This window comes from Rhinatrema bivittatum, chromosome 2 (assembly GCF_901001135.1).
Source record: "Rhinatrema bivittatum chromosome 2, aRhiBiv1.1, whole genome shotgun sequence".
Lineage (NCBI taxonomy): Eukaryota > Metazoa > Chordata > Amphibia > Gymnophiona > Rhinatrematidae > Rhinatrema > Rhinatrema bivittatum.
This window is the reverse complement of record NC_042616.1, coordinates 634,150,637-634,163,312: the sequence shown is the minus strand read 5'-3', so window position 1 is coordinate 634,163,312 and position 12,676 is coordinate 634,150,637. Positions and strand designations below refer to the sequence as shown.

Here is a 12,676-nt window from a genome sequence, read left to right as displayed (position 1 = left end):
TTCAGCTACCCCTACTAGGAAGCCCATGGGTTCCTGCCTGCAGGCACAGAGCTGAATCTTATAATTAGTGGGAAAAGATACATAGGCAGCATCCCTGAATGCTTCACTATTGCATGCCCCCTGATGGAGGAGGGTCTGCCTCAATGTATGGATAAACTTTCTGGCACTCATCCTCTCTGCCGGACATTGTGTACGGGGCTTTAGGGAGAGGATTTTATTGTTATAGGCACCAAAATGTTTTTAAGGGCAGACTCACTTAGGCTGGCTAGTGCTTCTTTTGAGAAGCCAGCAATTTGCATCTGGGCTGCTCCACTTATGTTCAAAGGGATAAGGGCAATCTTGTCTCCCTTGGACTTAACACCTAGTAGCTTGAATGTATCCTGCAGTTTAGCTAAATGATTTATGGCAGGCTCTGACTTATCGTGATCCGTTTAGCTAAACTTTGGCTTAGCTCCGCCCTTCTAGTATTTGCTTAGGGGGTGGGCTACAATCCCTGTTCCTAGCTCTCTGTTCTGTAACTTCACTGGGCTCCCTATTCCATAACCGGGAGAGGTATACCCCTCTTTTCTCTCCTTCCTCTAAGGGGAGGGGGAAGGGAATTCTGGTATTTCCCGGCCTTCTGGAAGCCAAATGCTAACTTCCTGATCCAAGACCCTGGGTTTTAACCTTTGGATATCAGATTTTATTTTACTTCTGCTCTGCTGCATTAACATAAGCTCCTGTGGGTTTTCTAGCTCATAAAGCTGTTCTGTTAATGATCAGGGTTCTTCTCTACTCTGGTTACCTGGTAGTTCAGGAGGGAGAATCCTGTCTTCCTCCCCCCTTGATCTGTGAAGAGGGGGGAAACCAGCCAGGACCCTTCAGCATGTAACAGTTCTGTGAGTTTTTTCCTTTGTTTTTCAATCAGCCAAGCAAGCTGAATGCATTTATTACAATCTATTTACAATCTCAAAGCATGTAATCAGCTCAGCAGATAGGTTTAACTCTTTCCTTGTCAGCAACTGTGCTTTCCTTCCCAGTACACTCTGCATGCCTGAATCAAACTCATGTGAAAACTCTAGAATGTTTAATTCTTTCCAGTGCATTCATTTTCATTCATGACAAATTTAAATAAATTATTCTATCTCGGTGGAACCTCCAGTATATGTGTAGTCAGAAGAGCTATGATTTCTAACTCCACCTCTCTTATATGTATTATTTACTAGCAATCCTCATTGTTTGTCGTTAGAAAATTACACAGCTTTCTGAATAAAAACAAATCTCCTTTATTTATAGGTTACACAGGGCTAAGCTTAACACTTCATCAGGCAATACAAACACAGGCAATTAGGGACACAGGCAATAAGAAAGACAATAGTTACCAAAGCATGTTTAAGGTCCAGTGCTTATGAAATTACCCTTAATTTCTTCTGGTCTCATTTCTCTGTAGATGAAACTTGCTTTTGAACACTAATAAGCTCTATTTTACTAACCCCTGAGGTAAGAAATAGAGGCAGATTCTTACCAGGCAACAGGTAGTAGCTTCGTTCTTGGGCTGGTTGGGGGAGATCCCTCCCTTCACTGGTCTCCAGCACAGATTCAGAGAGGACAGTTACAGCCACCGAAGCAACAGACTGTTCATTCTCAATTCTTAGATTTCGTCTCTGCAAGTCACCTTGGCCCAAGATGTACAGCAACGCAAGAGGTGGAAAGCCACAGCACTCAAAACAGGTCGTCTCCTTCTTTTCAAAGGGGTAACAGTGGCTCAAGACAGATGGCCCGCGACGGATGGCGGACCCAGAAGGCTGTTAATTTTCCCTTTTTCAAGGGCTCACTTATACATATTCAATAGTCTCATGAATAGTCAGGTGAATGCATAATTAAGGTATTTAATTAGCAGATTCCCGTTCTTTTCTCTCAGTCCTTTGTTCACTCTGGAGTTCCACAAGCGGTTAGTACTGATGAATAACAGTTTCACAGGTCTGACAGAGCTCTAATAAACTGTGATCTCAGATAGATATTAGGACCATAAAAGGATGCCCCAATATTATTGTAGTATCGAGTCCCACACAGCACTATCTGTGCTGTTTCATTTGGCTCCAATTTTGGTGCCAGCTCGGCTAGCAAGGCTAGTAAATTCTTCGGCTTGCCACATACACAGTAATGAGGATGCTTTATCATGTCTGCATCTGGCTGCACATAGCCAAATGCCAAAGTCCATTTTCTCTGCATTTAGCTGTGCATAGCCCAAATAGGCCAATGTCCATCTTTACTGATGTCAGAGGGCCTATTTTAGTTGCTTGTCCCTGTTAGCAAGAATTGGGATATTTCCTACAGGAGGACTTTGCGAGACTGGAAGATTAGGCATCCATACAGCAGATGAAATATAATGTGGGCAAGTGTAAGGTGATGCATATAGAGAAAAATAGCCCATGCTGTAGTCACACAATGTTAGGGTCCATATTAGAAGTTACCAACCAGGAAAAAGATCTGGGCATCATAGTTGATATTACATTGAAATCGTCAGCTCAGTATGCTGTGGCGGACAAAAAAGCAAACAGAATGTTAGGAATATTTAGGAAGAGAATGATGAATAGAACGGAGAATGTCATAATGCCTCTGCATCGCTCCATGGTGAGACCGCACCTTGAGTACCGTGTGCAATTCTGGTCTCTGCATCTTAAAAAAAGATATACTTGTATTAGAGAAGGTGCAAAAAAGGATAAACAAAATGATAATGTGGATGGAACAGCTCCCCTATGAGGAAAGGCTAAAAAGGTTAGGGCTTCAGCTTGGAGAAGAGATGGCTGAACGGAGATATGATTGAGGACTAAAAAATCATAAAAGGACTTGAACTAGTAAATGTGAATTGGTTATTTACTCTTTCAGATAATACAAAGTCTAGGGGGCACTCCATGAAGTTAGCAAGGAGCACATTTAAAACAAATCAGAGAAAATCCTTTTTCACTCAATGCACAATTAAGCTCTGGAATTCATTGCCAGAGGATGTGGTTAAGACAGATAGTTTAGCTGGATTTAGAAAAGGTTTGGATAAGTTCCTGGAGGATAAGTTCATAAACTGCTATTACTCAATAGGAACTAGCCACTGCTTGTTGCCGGCATTAGTAGCATGGGATCTATTTGAGTCGTTGCCAGGTACTTGTGACTTGCATCGGCCACTGTTGGAAACAGGATACTGGGCTTGATGGACCCTTGCTCTGACCCAGTATGGACTATCTTGTGTTCTTATGTTGATTTAAAAAATATTATACATTTAAGTTACCCCGCACACGTTATACCTCATTTTGCAGCAATTGTAACTTTGTGTATATATTGAGCCAGTGACCTGAAGATTTTCAAAACAAGTTTGCATAAGTTTGCTTTGAAAATCTTCTGTAAAATCTGCATGTATAGTATACACACTGACTTTATCGCTATAAGAGTATTGTTGATTTGATATTATTTGTAACTCACCTAGGACAATTTGGAAAGGCGAGAATAAATAAAGATTTGACTAAACTTATTATACCAGTCGCATCAATTAGAAGGATTCTTGTTGCCAGCTGTCTCCAATTTCGCTCAACAGGGTTGATGCAGTCTTGGGTTTACCCATTGCATGAAGGGACTTGTCTTACTTTTCTTAGGGAACTGTAACTGGGAAATCAGAACTACAAGTCCCTACTTGCAATTAAATAAAACCAGGACCGACTCGACCCTGTTGAGCAAATCTGAAACCAGTTGGCAACCCTAGGACTTGTACATTTTTAAAACAGGGCTAAACCATAATGGGTTAGAAAGTGTTATATGTTACATAACAATTTTTATAGAGATTTCTGTCAGCTGGAAAAAAACAATGAAAGGCTGCTATAACAGGCCATTCTTTAAAATGTAATGGGCAGGATGTGTTCCCCATGTTTCTCCCTTGAGGTTGCAGCACGTGCAGCCACAAAGGAGAAAGAATTTCGTGTTCCAAAAGAAGCTAACCAGGTGATATTACTCTTCCTTTATTGAAAGTCAGCATGTTCCTTGCCTGAGAATAAAGGTACTGTGATAATGAAAATCTGTAAAACTGATATCCCCTTTCTATTTAGGTTGGGGGTTAGACTTCCAGAGAAAATCAGAGAGCAGTCACTTACGTTGTTTTGCAAAAAGTGAGTGAAAAAATTAGTGGCGACACACAGAGGGGTAGATTTTCAAACCACGCGATTTGGCGTACTTTTGCTGGCGCATCAGGCGCAAGCAAAAGTACGCGGGATTTTAGTAGATACGCGCGTAGCCGCTAAAATCCTGGATCGGCGCGCGCAAGGCTATCAATTCCGTATAGCCAGCGCGCGCCGAGCCGCGCAGCCTACCCCCGTTCCCTCCGAGGCCGCTCCGAAATCGGAGCGGCCTCGGAGGGAACTTTCTTTTGCCCTCCCCTCACCTTCCCCTCCCTTCCCCTACCTAACCCACCTGCCCAGCCCTGTCTAAACCCCCCCCCCCTTACCTTTGTCGGGGGATTTACGCCTCCCGGAGGGAGACGTAAATCCCCGCGCGCCAGCGGGTCGCTAGCGCGCCGGGACGCGACCTGGGGGCGGGTCCGGAGGGCGCGGCCACGCCCCCGGACCGCCCCGGGCTGTAGCCACGCTCCCGGGCCCGCCCCGGAACGCTCCCGACACGCCCCGAAAACGCCGCGCGGTTCGGGCCCGCCCCCGACACGCCCCCCTCAGAAAACCCCGGGACTTACGCGAGTCCCGGGGCTCTGCGCGCGCCAGTAGGCCTATGTAAAATAGGCTCACCGGCGCGCAGGGCCCTGCTCGCCTAAATCCGCCCGGATTTGGGCGGATTTAGGCGAGCAGGGCTCTTAAAATCCACCCCAATGTGTGTAATTTATTTTGGGACAAATTGTTATTTTAATAGTCTCCAAGTCTGCTTTACCATGTATAATATAAAGGGGACCATCTTAATTGCATATTTTGAACTAAATTAGTGATTTTTTCATGTTATGTTGCTTAGTATCTGCCAGACATTTCTCAAAAATAATACCCAAATCTCAATCCCCTTCTCTGTCCACTGAAAAGGAAATTTAACTAGGAGAGATCTATGACTATACATTGAGTAGCAAAACCTCTAATTTATTCCAGTTAGTTTGCTATCTAGAAAACTCAGAAAAATAATTGATGACATTCAGGATGGCAGTTATTGGTTGGGAGATGTAAAGTAAAGGATCATCATTATGAAGTTAAACTGATTCTCTTTGAAGGCAAAGCCTAATATTTGCAGATGAGAGTGAATAGCAATAGCAAAGGGCACATCTGCCAAATAACACTGAAAGGAGTAGGCAGCTGTGCCAAGTTCTACGACCCAGTTTCTACAGCTGTAATTGTTAGCATCCTCTGTCTCCCTGTTGTGAACACTGCAGCCTTCTTAAACTTTTTCTTCAGCTTGTGAATGAGATCCTCTGTAAACCCTATTTGCATCTTTAGTTCTTCATGTCTATCCTGCAATGCCAGAACACGTGACTTCAGCATTGCAGTATCTCTTGAATCACTGAGTGAACAGTAGTGATCATGTCCTTTATCGATTTTAGTTCCTCCACAATCATGGACATTGAAAGCTCGTCATTCTTCATTAGTGTATGTTTCTCTGAACTTGGAGAGTCTTGCTTGGTTTGCTGAGGTTTGCCACTGGTCATAAATACTGCTTCCATTTTATCTGTTTTAGTTCCCAACATGACCTGGCCTTAGATAAACAAAAGATAAAACTAACAAAATTACCATGGAACCCAGCCTTACAAAGAAAAAACCCATGGAGAACTTTCTGTATCAACCCATCTTGTTGGAGTCCATTTAGTGCTAATTTTAATGGTTTTTATAATTAAATCAAGCAATATTGTGTGTTGTAAGTAATTTCCAGTTGCTTTTGTAATCCACAATGCTTGATTATAGAAAACAATGCAGTTTTCTATGTCGGAAGGTGATTAAAACATTTCTTATGCAGTTGGAGAAAGTTGGTGTGCCATAAAAACCTTGTAGATTTTTTCTATGGTAAACATATAGGGGTAGATTTTAAAAAGTGCGCACACTACCCGTGCGCACACATGGATGCCCAGTTTTATAACATGTGCATGCCGGTGCGTGCATGTTATAAAATCGGGGGTCGGCGCACAAAAGGGGGTGCACAGTTGTGCAACTTGCATGCGCCGACACCCGCAGCCTTCCCCTATTCCCTCCCAGACTGCTCCAATTTAGGATCGGCCTGAGAGGGAACTTCCCTACCCCTAATCTAACCTTCCTATCCCTTCCCCTAACCTATCCCCCCCTAGCCCTAAGTTAGCCCCTCCCCCAAATTTTTAACTTACTGCTTGTGCCTGGCCCACGATCCTTCGACACAGCGGCCTCTTGCCCCGCCCTGCCCCCAGACTGCCCCACTCTCCCCGCCCCTTTTCTTCGGCCCTGGGACTTATGCGTGTGGCTGGGCCTTTTTAAAGTAGGCCCAGCGCGTGTAAAGCCACTGGATTTATGCGCGTAGGGCTTTTAAAATACGGGCCATATTTTCTGAAAGGGACTTGAAAAATCCTGTGGCCTACATTGGGTTTCAGAGCTTTCAGTCAGATTATTTGCTAGCAAATAACTTCTTAATTTAAAAAATACTTGAAGACAACATCTAGTACCTATCCATGTTGTACTCAAAAGTTGGAATGCACTCAAATTAAATAGTTAAAATTAGTTCAGTTTCTGTTTCAGGTAAGGAATTTGCCTTGATTATGTCATTCTTGAGTTTGTGTGTAAAGTGCCACAGTAAAGATCATTCTGGATTCCATACTCTCAATAAACATGTGGGTATTGTCCTTTGCATTTAAATATAGTAAATGATAGAGCTTGCTAGCCATTTCTTGTTTTAGTTTTCTGCCTTTATGGTATGACCCTCTTGGAGCTAGGATACTGGACACAATGGACCTTTCTATCTGACCCAGAATGGCACATCTTGTGTTCGTATGTCTGGGTTAAGTGGACAATCACTTGTAGGGTAGATGATTCTTTCTTAAATAATGACATGACAAGAAAAATTTGAAGATTTAATATGGAGCCTCCAAAATCATTCTTGTTGCTTAGCTACATGGATTTGGTTGAGAATATTAATTTTCTTTTTAATCCTGAGAGTTTTTCCTTTGTGTGCTTCTCTCTCCATCTGTGATGCCTTTATCTGGGTGGCTTCTCTGTTTGGTTTTAATTGTTGGTCCAGGATGGGGACTATTTTGAAGGTAATTTCATCCAGATTGGCTAAGAAAAACAGTTTCTTTTTGCCTTCATCTGGATTATCAATAGGGATTTGCTAGAAAAGATTGAACAGCTCCATCTTAATGATATATATTTTTTAATATTTTTCATAAATAAAGCTTATCTGTCATTATTTTCTTGGCCTCTCTCTTTCTGAGATAGTAAAGCATCATGTACATAACTTTAATATTTCACCTCATATCTTCCATATTCTAGCTCATTTGATGAGTACAGTTCAGAGATAAAATCTGGAAGACTAGAATGGAGCCCAGTACACAAATCTGAGAAGTTCTGGAGGGAGAATGCAGGAAGGTTGAATGAAAAAAACTATGAGTTACTGAAGTAAGTTATCATTTCTTTTCTATAATATTTGGATTTCCTGTAATTGTGTTTTTCTCTATTTTATATAAATCTTTTGTCTTAAAATGTTGTACATTCCCTGCCTTTTTTCCAACCACATTCCTCTTAAGTTTTAGATCAAGGATTTTCTATGCAATAAATGCGAATTACTTATTTACTCTTTCGGATAATAGAAGGACTAGGGGGCACTCCAAGAAATAAGCATGTAGCACATTTAAAACTAATTGGAGAAAATTCTTTTTCATTCAATGCACAATTAAGCTCTGGAGTTTGTTGCCATAGAATGTGGTTAATGCAGTCAGTGTAGCTGTATTATCTTTCATGCCCTAATAAAGATAATGGGAAAAAAAAAAAGGTTTGGATACGTTCTTGATGGAGAAGTCCATTAACTGCTATTAATCAAGTTGATTTAGGGAGTAGCCACTGCTAAGGATGCTGGGCTTGATGGACCCTTGGTCTGACCCAATATGGCAGTTTCTTATGTTCTTATGAGCCTTTCAAAAAGAAATGTGCCGCCTTAATTATCTGGAATGCGTTGTTGTCTTATTTTATGACTGTAAAACTGTTTAAAGTTAGGAAAGTGGTCTTAACGTTTTAAGTGTTAAGGGCACACCTTACAAATTGATGAATTTTGAAGTGAGTAAAATATTGTAGCAAAGTCTAAAGCAGAGTAAATTTAGTTTCCTTATTATCTTGCTACACCAGCCCAAACCAAATGGGTAATTGCCACTACCAAAAGATGGATGCAGATAGCCCACACGCTTGTGGTACAGCCTGTATTCTCTGCCTCAAGCAGGGGATAGGAAGTACTGGTGGTGCAACAGGATTTTGTTCGCTGGGTCTACCTTCTTTGTTAGGACATGGTTCGGCAGAATGTTAGATTTCTCTGTGCCAGAGAGCCAGGCACCTGGTTCTTCAGGTTAGTGAGGAGGGGGGGGGGGGGGGGGGGTGTTCTTGCAGATCTAAAAAAAAAGAAAAAGTCAAGATAGACTATGACTGTCTTTCTCCACTTCTCCCCCCCAATTCCTTTCTTCTCCAAACTTCCTTATAAAATTTTTACCAAAAAAAAACAAAAAACAAGAGAAAAATAGAGGCTAAAATGAAGGAGCAGCTTGGCAGTTTTAGGAAGCATCTCCTAAGGAGAGGGTGGTATTTGCATCTGAAGGTAAGTTGGTTTGTGCTCCAAGGGGGGCACTTGTAGGCTGGCTGCAGTCTCTGACTGCTCAGTTCAATTTCAGGTGGGCTGATGGAAAAACCTGACTGCGACCTTCATTCTGGGACCTGAGGCTTCAGGCTCTCCTCTACTTCATCCATGCTGTAGTGTGCCACATGTCTGAAGAGCAGGGAGGTTACAGGGGTGACATCCAAGGCTTCTGAAGCTGCCAAGATAGTTTTGGGATCAGAGCCTAAGTCTGGACCTGTTTCGTGCCGAAAACGCAGGGTGGGAGAGGTGGTTTTCAGCAGGAGCAGCCACCATTTTAAACTCAGCACATGCAGGGCAGATGACGTCACAGGCTTTGGCCTGACGTTTTGGGGATTGTTTGGTGTTACCTGTAAGGGATAGGGTTGGTGTCACTGCTCAAAATCCCACCCTTGCTTCTATAAGCAAATTTACACTGGAATCATTTAGATTTTTGCAATAGGTCTTCTATGCTATTCAGAGGTCACATGGCGGGGGGGGGGGGGGATCTCTTGTTTCCTCGGGTGCTGGATGTCAAGCAAGTCTTCCGGCAGGGGATTTTGTGACCTCTAAGCGAGCCAGATTGACCTTGAAGGCGATAGACACTTTGGCCTCCCTGCTCAAAAATCCCCAGCAAGAGGATTCTGAGGATTTTTTGGATGCTTCTATGCTTAACTGAAAGAGGGAGAGCTCCTGTCAGAGTGAAGATGTTTCTACTATTCCAGGGTTCTCAACCCAGTCCTCAGGAGACATCTAGTCAATCAGGTTTTTTAGGATATTCACAATTAATATGCTTAAGATAGATTTGTATGCACTGCTTCCATTGTATGCAAAGAGATCTACAAATGTTCAAAGGCCTTTCCTCTTCACTCTGAAGTAGAGGACATGTTAATGGAATTAAATGCCCCTGAGAATGGTCTTAGAAGGCTTAAGAATTTTAATACCCAGTATCCGCTTTTGAGTTGAGTTCTAAATTCAAGGAAAAGAATCAGTCCTTTTGAGAAAACAGAAAGCCATGGTCTGACTTAGCTGGCTCCTCTGGAACCAGTTGACTTACTCAATGAAGCATGGCAGGTTTACTCCTTGGTGCAACCAGTAGGCAGTCACCAGGAGTGGATGCACATAACTTCGTATCTGGGAACCTTAAATGTAATCCAGTTTGGTTACACTCTTGAATTTGCTGCTCCAGTCTTCCGTTTATTTTGTGGTTCCAAAGGACGGGTCTTTCAGGCTTCTCCTTGATTTAAAGGGAGTGAACCGCAGTCTTTGTGTTTCTCATTTCAGGTTGAAGACTCTCACTCAGTGATTGTAGCAGTTCAAGAGGGTGAATTCCCCTTGTCTCTGGACCTATCAGAAGCTTAATTTCATTTTCCCATTTGGGAAGATGATCAAATATTTTTCTGCTTCTGTGTTCTGGAGGAGCATTTTCAGTTCAGAGCACTTTCTTTTAGACTGGCCATGGCGCCAAGGACCTTCACCAAGGTCATGGTTGTAGAGGTTGTTTTTTTTTTTAAGAAAGGAGAGAATAATGCTTCATCCTTATCTGGATGATTGATTAATCAGGGCCAAATCATTTCAAGAAGGCCTCAGAGTATCCAAGAGAGTGGTCCAGGTTTTAGAGGACTTGGGTTTGTTAATCACTTTTTCAAAAAAGTAAACTGCCCCCTTCCAAGTCTGAGAGTTTAATTTGATATGATGATAGGGAGGGTATTTCTGACTTTGAAGTGGGTAGCCAAGCTTATGGGTCAAACATGGAGGTTCTTTGTTTAGACAGCCCCAGAGCTTGGGGCTATCTTTAACTGCTAGGCTTTATGACTGCCACATTTGTTCTGGTCCCATAGACAGAGATCACATGTGATCCCTTCAGTCCTCTCTTCTCTCTCATTGGTCGCATTAGTCTCAGGATTACAAGCATCATCTTCCCTTACCAGTCCCAATGTGAAAGAAAATGTTACTAGCAATAAATTGTTATGGGTTATTTTAAGGCTTGAGGATGACTGAATGGAGCTGCAGTTGCTTCCCTTAAGAGAAATATGGGGGTAACCTGCACAGCACAGCAGATACTACTATAAGAAGCTTGCTTGGCAAAATGGATGGTTCATTTTATCCTTTTCTGCTGTCATTACTATGTTACTATGTTATCTTAACCTCTCTTGGTGAACAGCACCTCAAAACGTCTTGAAAGGCATGAGCTTGGAATCATCCTCATGGATTATCATCACCACGGATGTGAGTTTGTCAGGCTGGGGAGCTCACTGTGTAACTCGGATAGATCAAAGACTCTGATCTCAAGAGGAGGCCTCCTGGTCCATCAGCAGGTTGGAGACCAGAGTGATAAAACTTGCTCTCTTGCAGTTTCTTTCCGTAGTAAAAGGAAAGGCAGTCAAAATGGTCTCCAACAATGTGTCAGCAATGGCCTACATGAACAGGCAAAGGGGATACTTGGAGCCCAGGGGTATCGGAGGAGACCAGATTTCTACTTCATTGGGTAGAATAGAACCTGTTTCAGTTGTTGGCTGCGTATAATGAAGGCCAGGAATAAATTCACTCTGTTTTACTTAGCAGGAATTACTGGATCCAGATGAATGGGAGATCTGCCATGAAGCCTTTCAATTGATAGTGGACATCGGGGCACTCCTCTTGTGGAACCGATAGCAACACGCAAAAATGACAGTCTGCCATTTTTTTAGTTGAAGCAGGGTGTTCAACACCGAAGACATAGGCACCCCAATCCAGCCATTGGAAAGAAATGAGTTGGTGTGTGTGTTTCTTCCCTGATCTCTGATAAGGAGGACCTTGAGAAGACTAGAGAAGGAGGGTGTTTGTGTTTTCTCAGTGGCTCCATATTAGCCAAGGAGGCCTTGGTATGCGGATCTCATAAGGTTATAGATCGATCATCCTCTTTGGTTGTTACATTTGGCGGCTTGCGCTGTAAGCCTCCCCACTTACCCCAAAGCTGTCAGCATTTTCCTCCATGGCACACACTGCCGATTTCCCTCTGAATAGCAGGACACCACTGGAACTGCCATTTTCAGCCCCTGCTTAGGTCTGCAAGTGCTTGACACTCCTGCATTCAAAGGCCCCGCGGTGGGAAAATGCTGTGGCGCCCAAGGATGATGTCATCTTCTTCAACCCTATAAAAGGGCATAGTACACATCCATCCCTACCATGCCTCAGTAACAGGTCCCTTGCCTCGTCCAGCCTGCCTTCCAGTCTTGCCCTGTTTCTGTTTATATATTTGTGTTTCCTTGTCTGTCTGTCTTACTCTTGTCTTCAGAGTCTTGCTGTGTCTTGTCTTATCTGCACTGTCTTTTTTGACTCTCTGTGTCTCTTATTTATTATTATTATTATTATTATTATTATTTATTAGCTTTTATATATCGACATTCGTGGGTACATCATGCCGGTTTACAATATAACTGAAGGAGGAAAATACAAAAAACCAGGGTGGAGGGAGGGGAGCAGATAGGAAGAGAGAAGGGGCGAGAGAAAAAAGGGAAAAACAGGAAGAGGAGAAAAGGAACAGTACCTGATAGAAAACAACAGAAGAACATAATACAAATTATACATGCAAAAAGGGACTGTGTATAACCTGTCTCTTGGCCAGTCTCTTCGGTTCTGACCTCAGCCTTGGACTTAGACTTACCCCTTACTTGCCACCTGGGCCTGACCTTAGCCTCGAACCTGCACTGCGCCTTGTCAGCTACCAGCCTCAACTCTAGGGCTGCCTTTGAACTCTGCCTTGCCCTAGAATCTCTTAAATCATTCCGGCTGCCAGAACCCATGGGCCCAACATGCAGAGAAAGTGACTGGCTCAGGTGATGCCTTAGCCTGGCTCGTGTCAAAGCACATTCTCCAGATGTCAGAGCAGGCTTCTTGAGCCCACCCACGAAGCAGT

At 43.0% G+C, this 12,676-nt stretch overlaps 1 protein-coding gene across 2 annotated transcripts in view; it reads left to right on the top strand.

Annotated features, from left to right (window-relative positions):
- Positions 1-12,676, top strand: part of ATP6V1H (ATPase H+ transporting V1 subunit H) — a 323,801-nt gene that overhangs the window by 203,385 nt on the left and 107,740 nt on the right. For both annotated transcript variants that reach the window (XM_029591272.1, XM_029591273.1), the window contains one exon: positions 7,455-7,580. In XM_029591272.1, the coding sequence (XP_029447132.1) occupies positions 7,455-7,580 (126 nt within the window). The remainder of the gene's footprint in view (positions 1-7,454; positions 7,581-12,676) is intronic.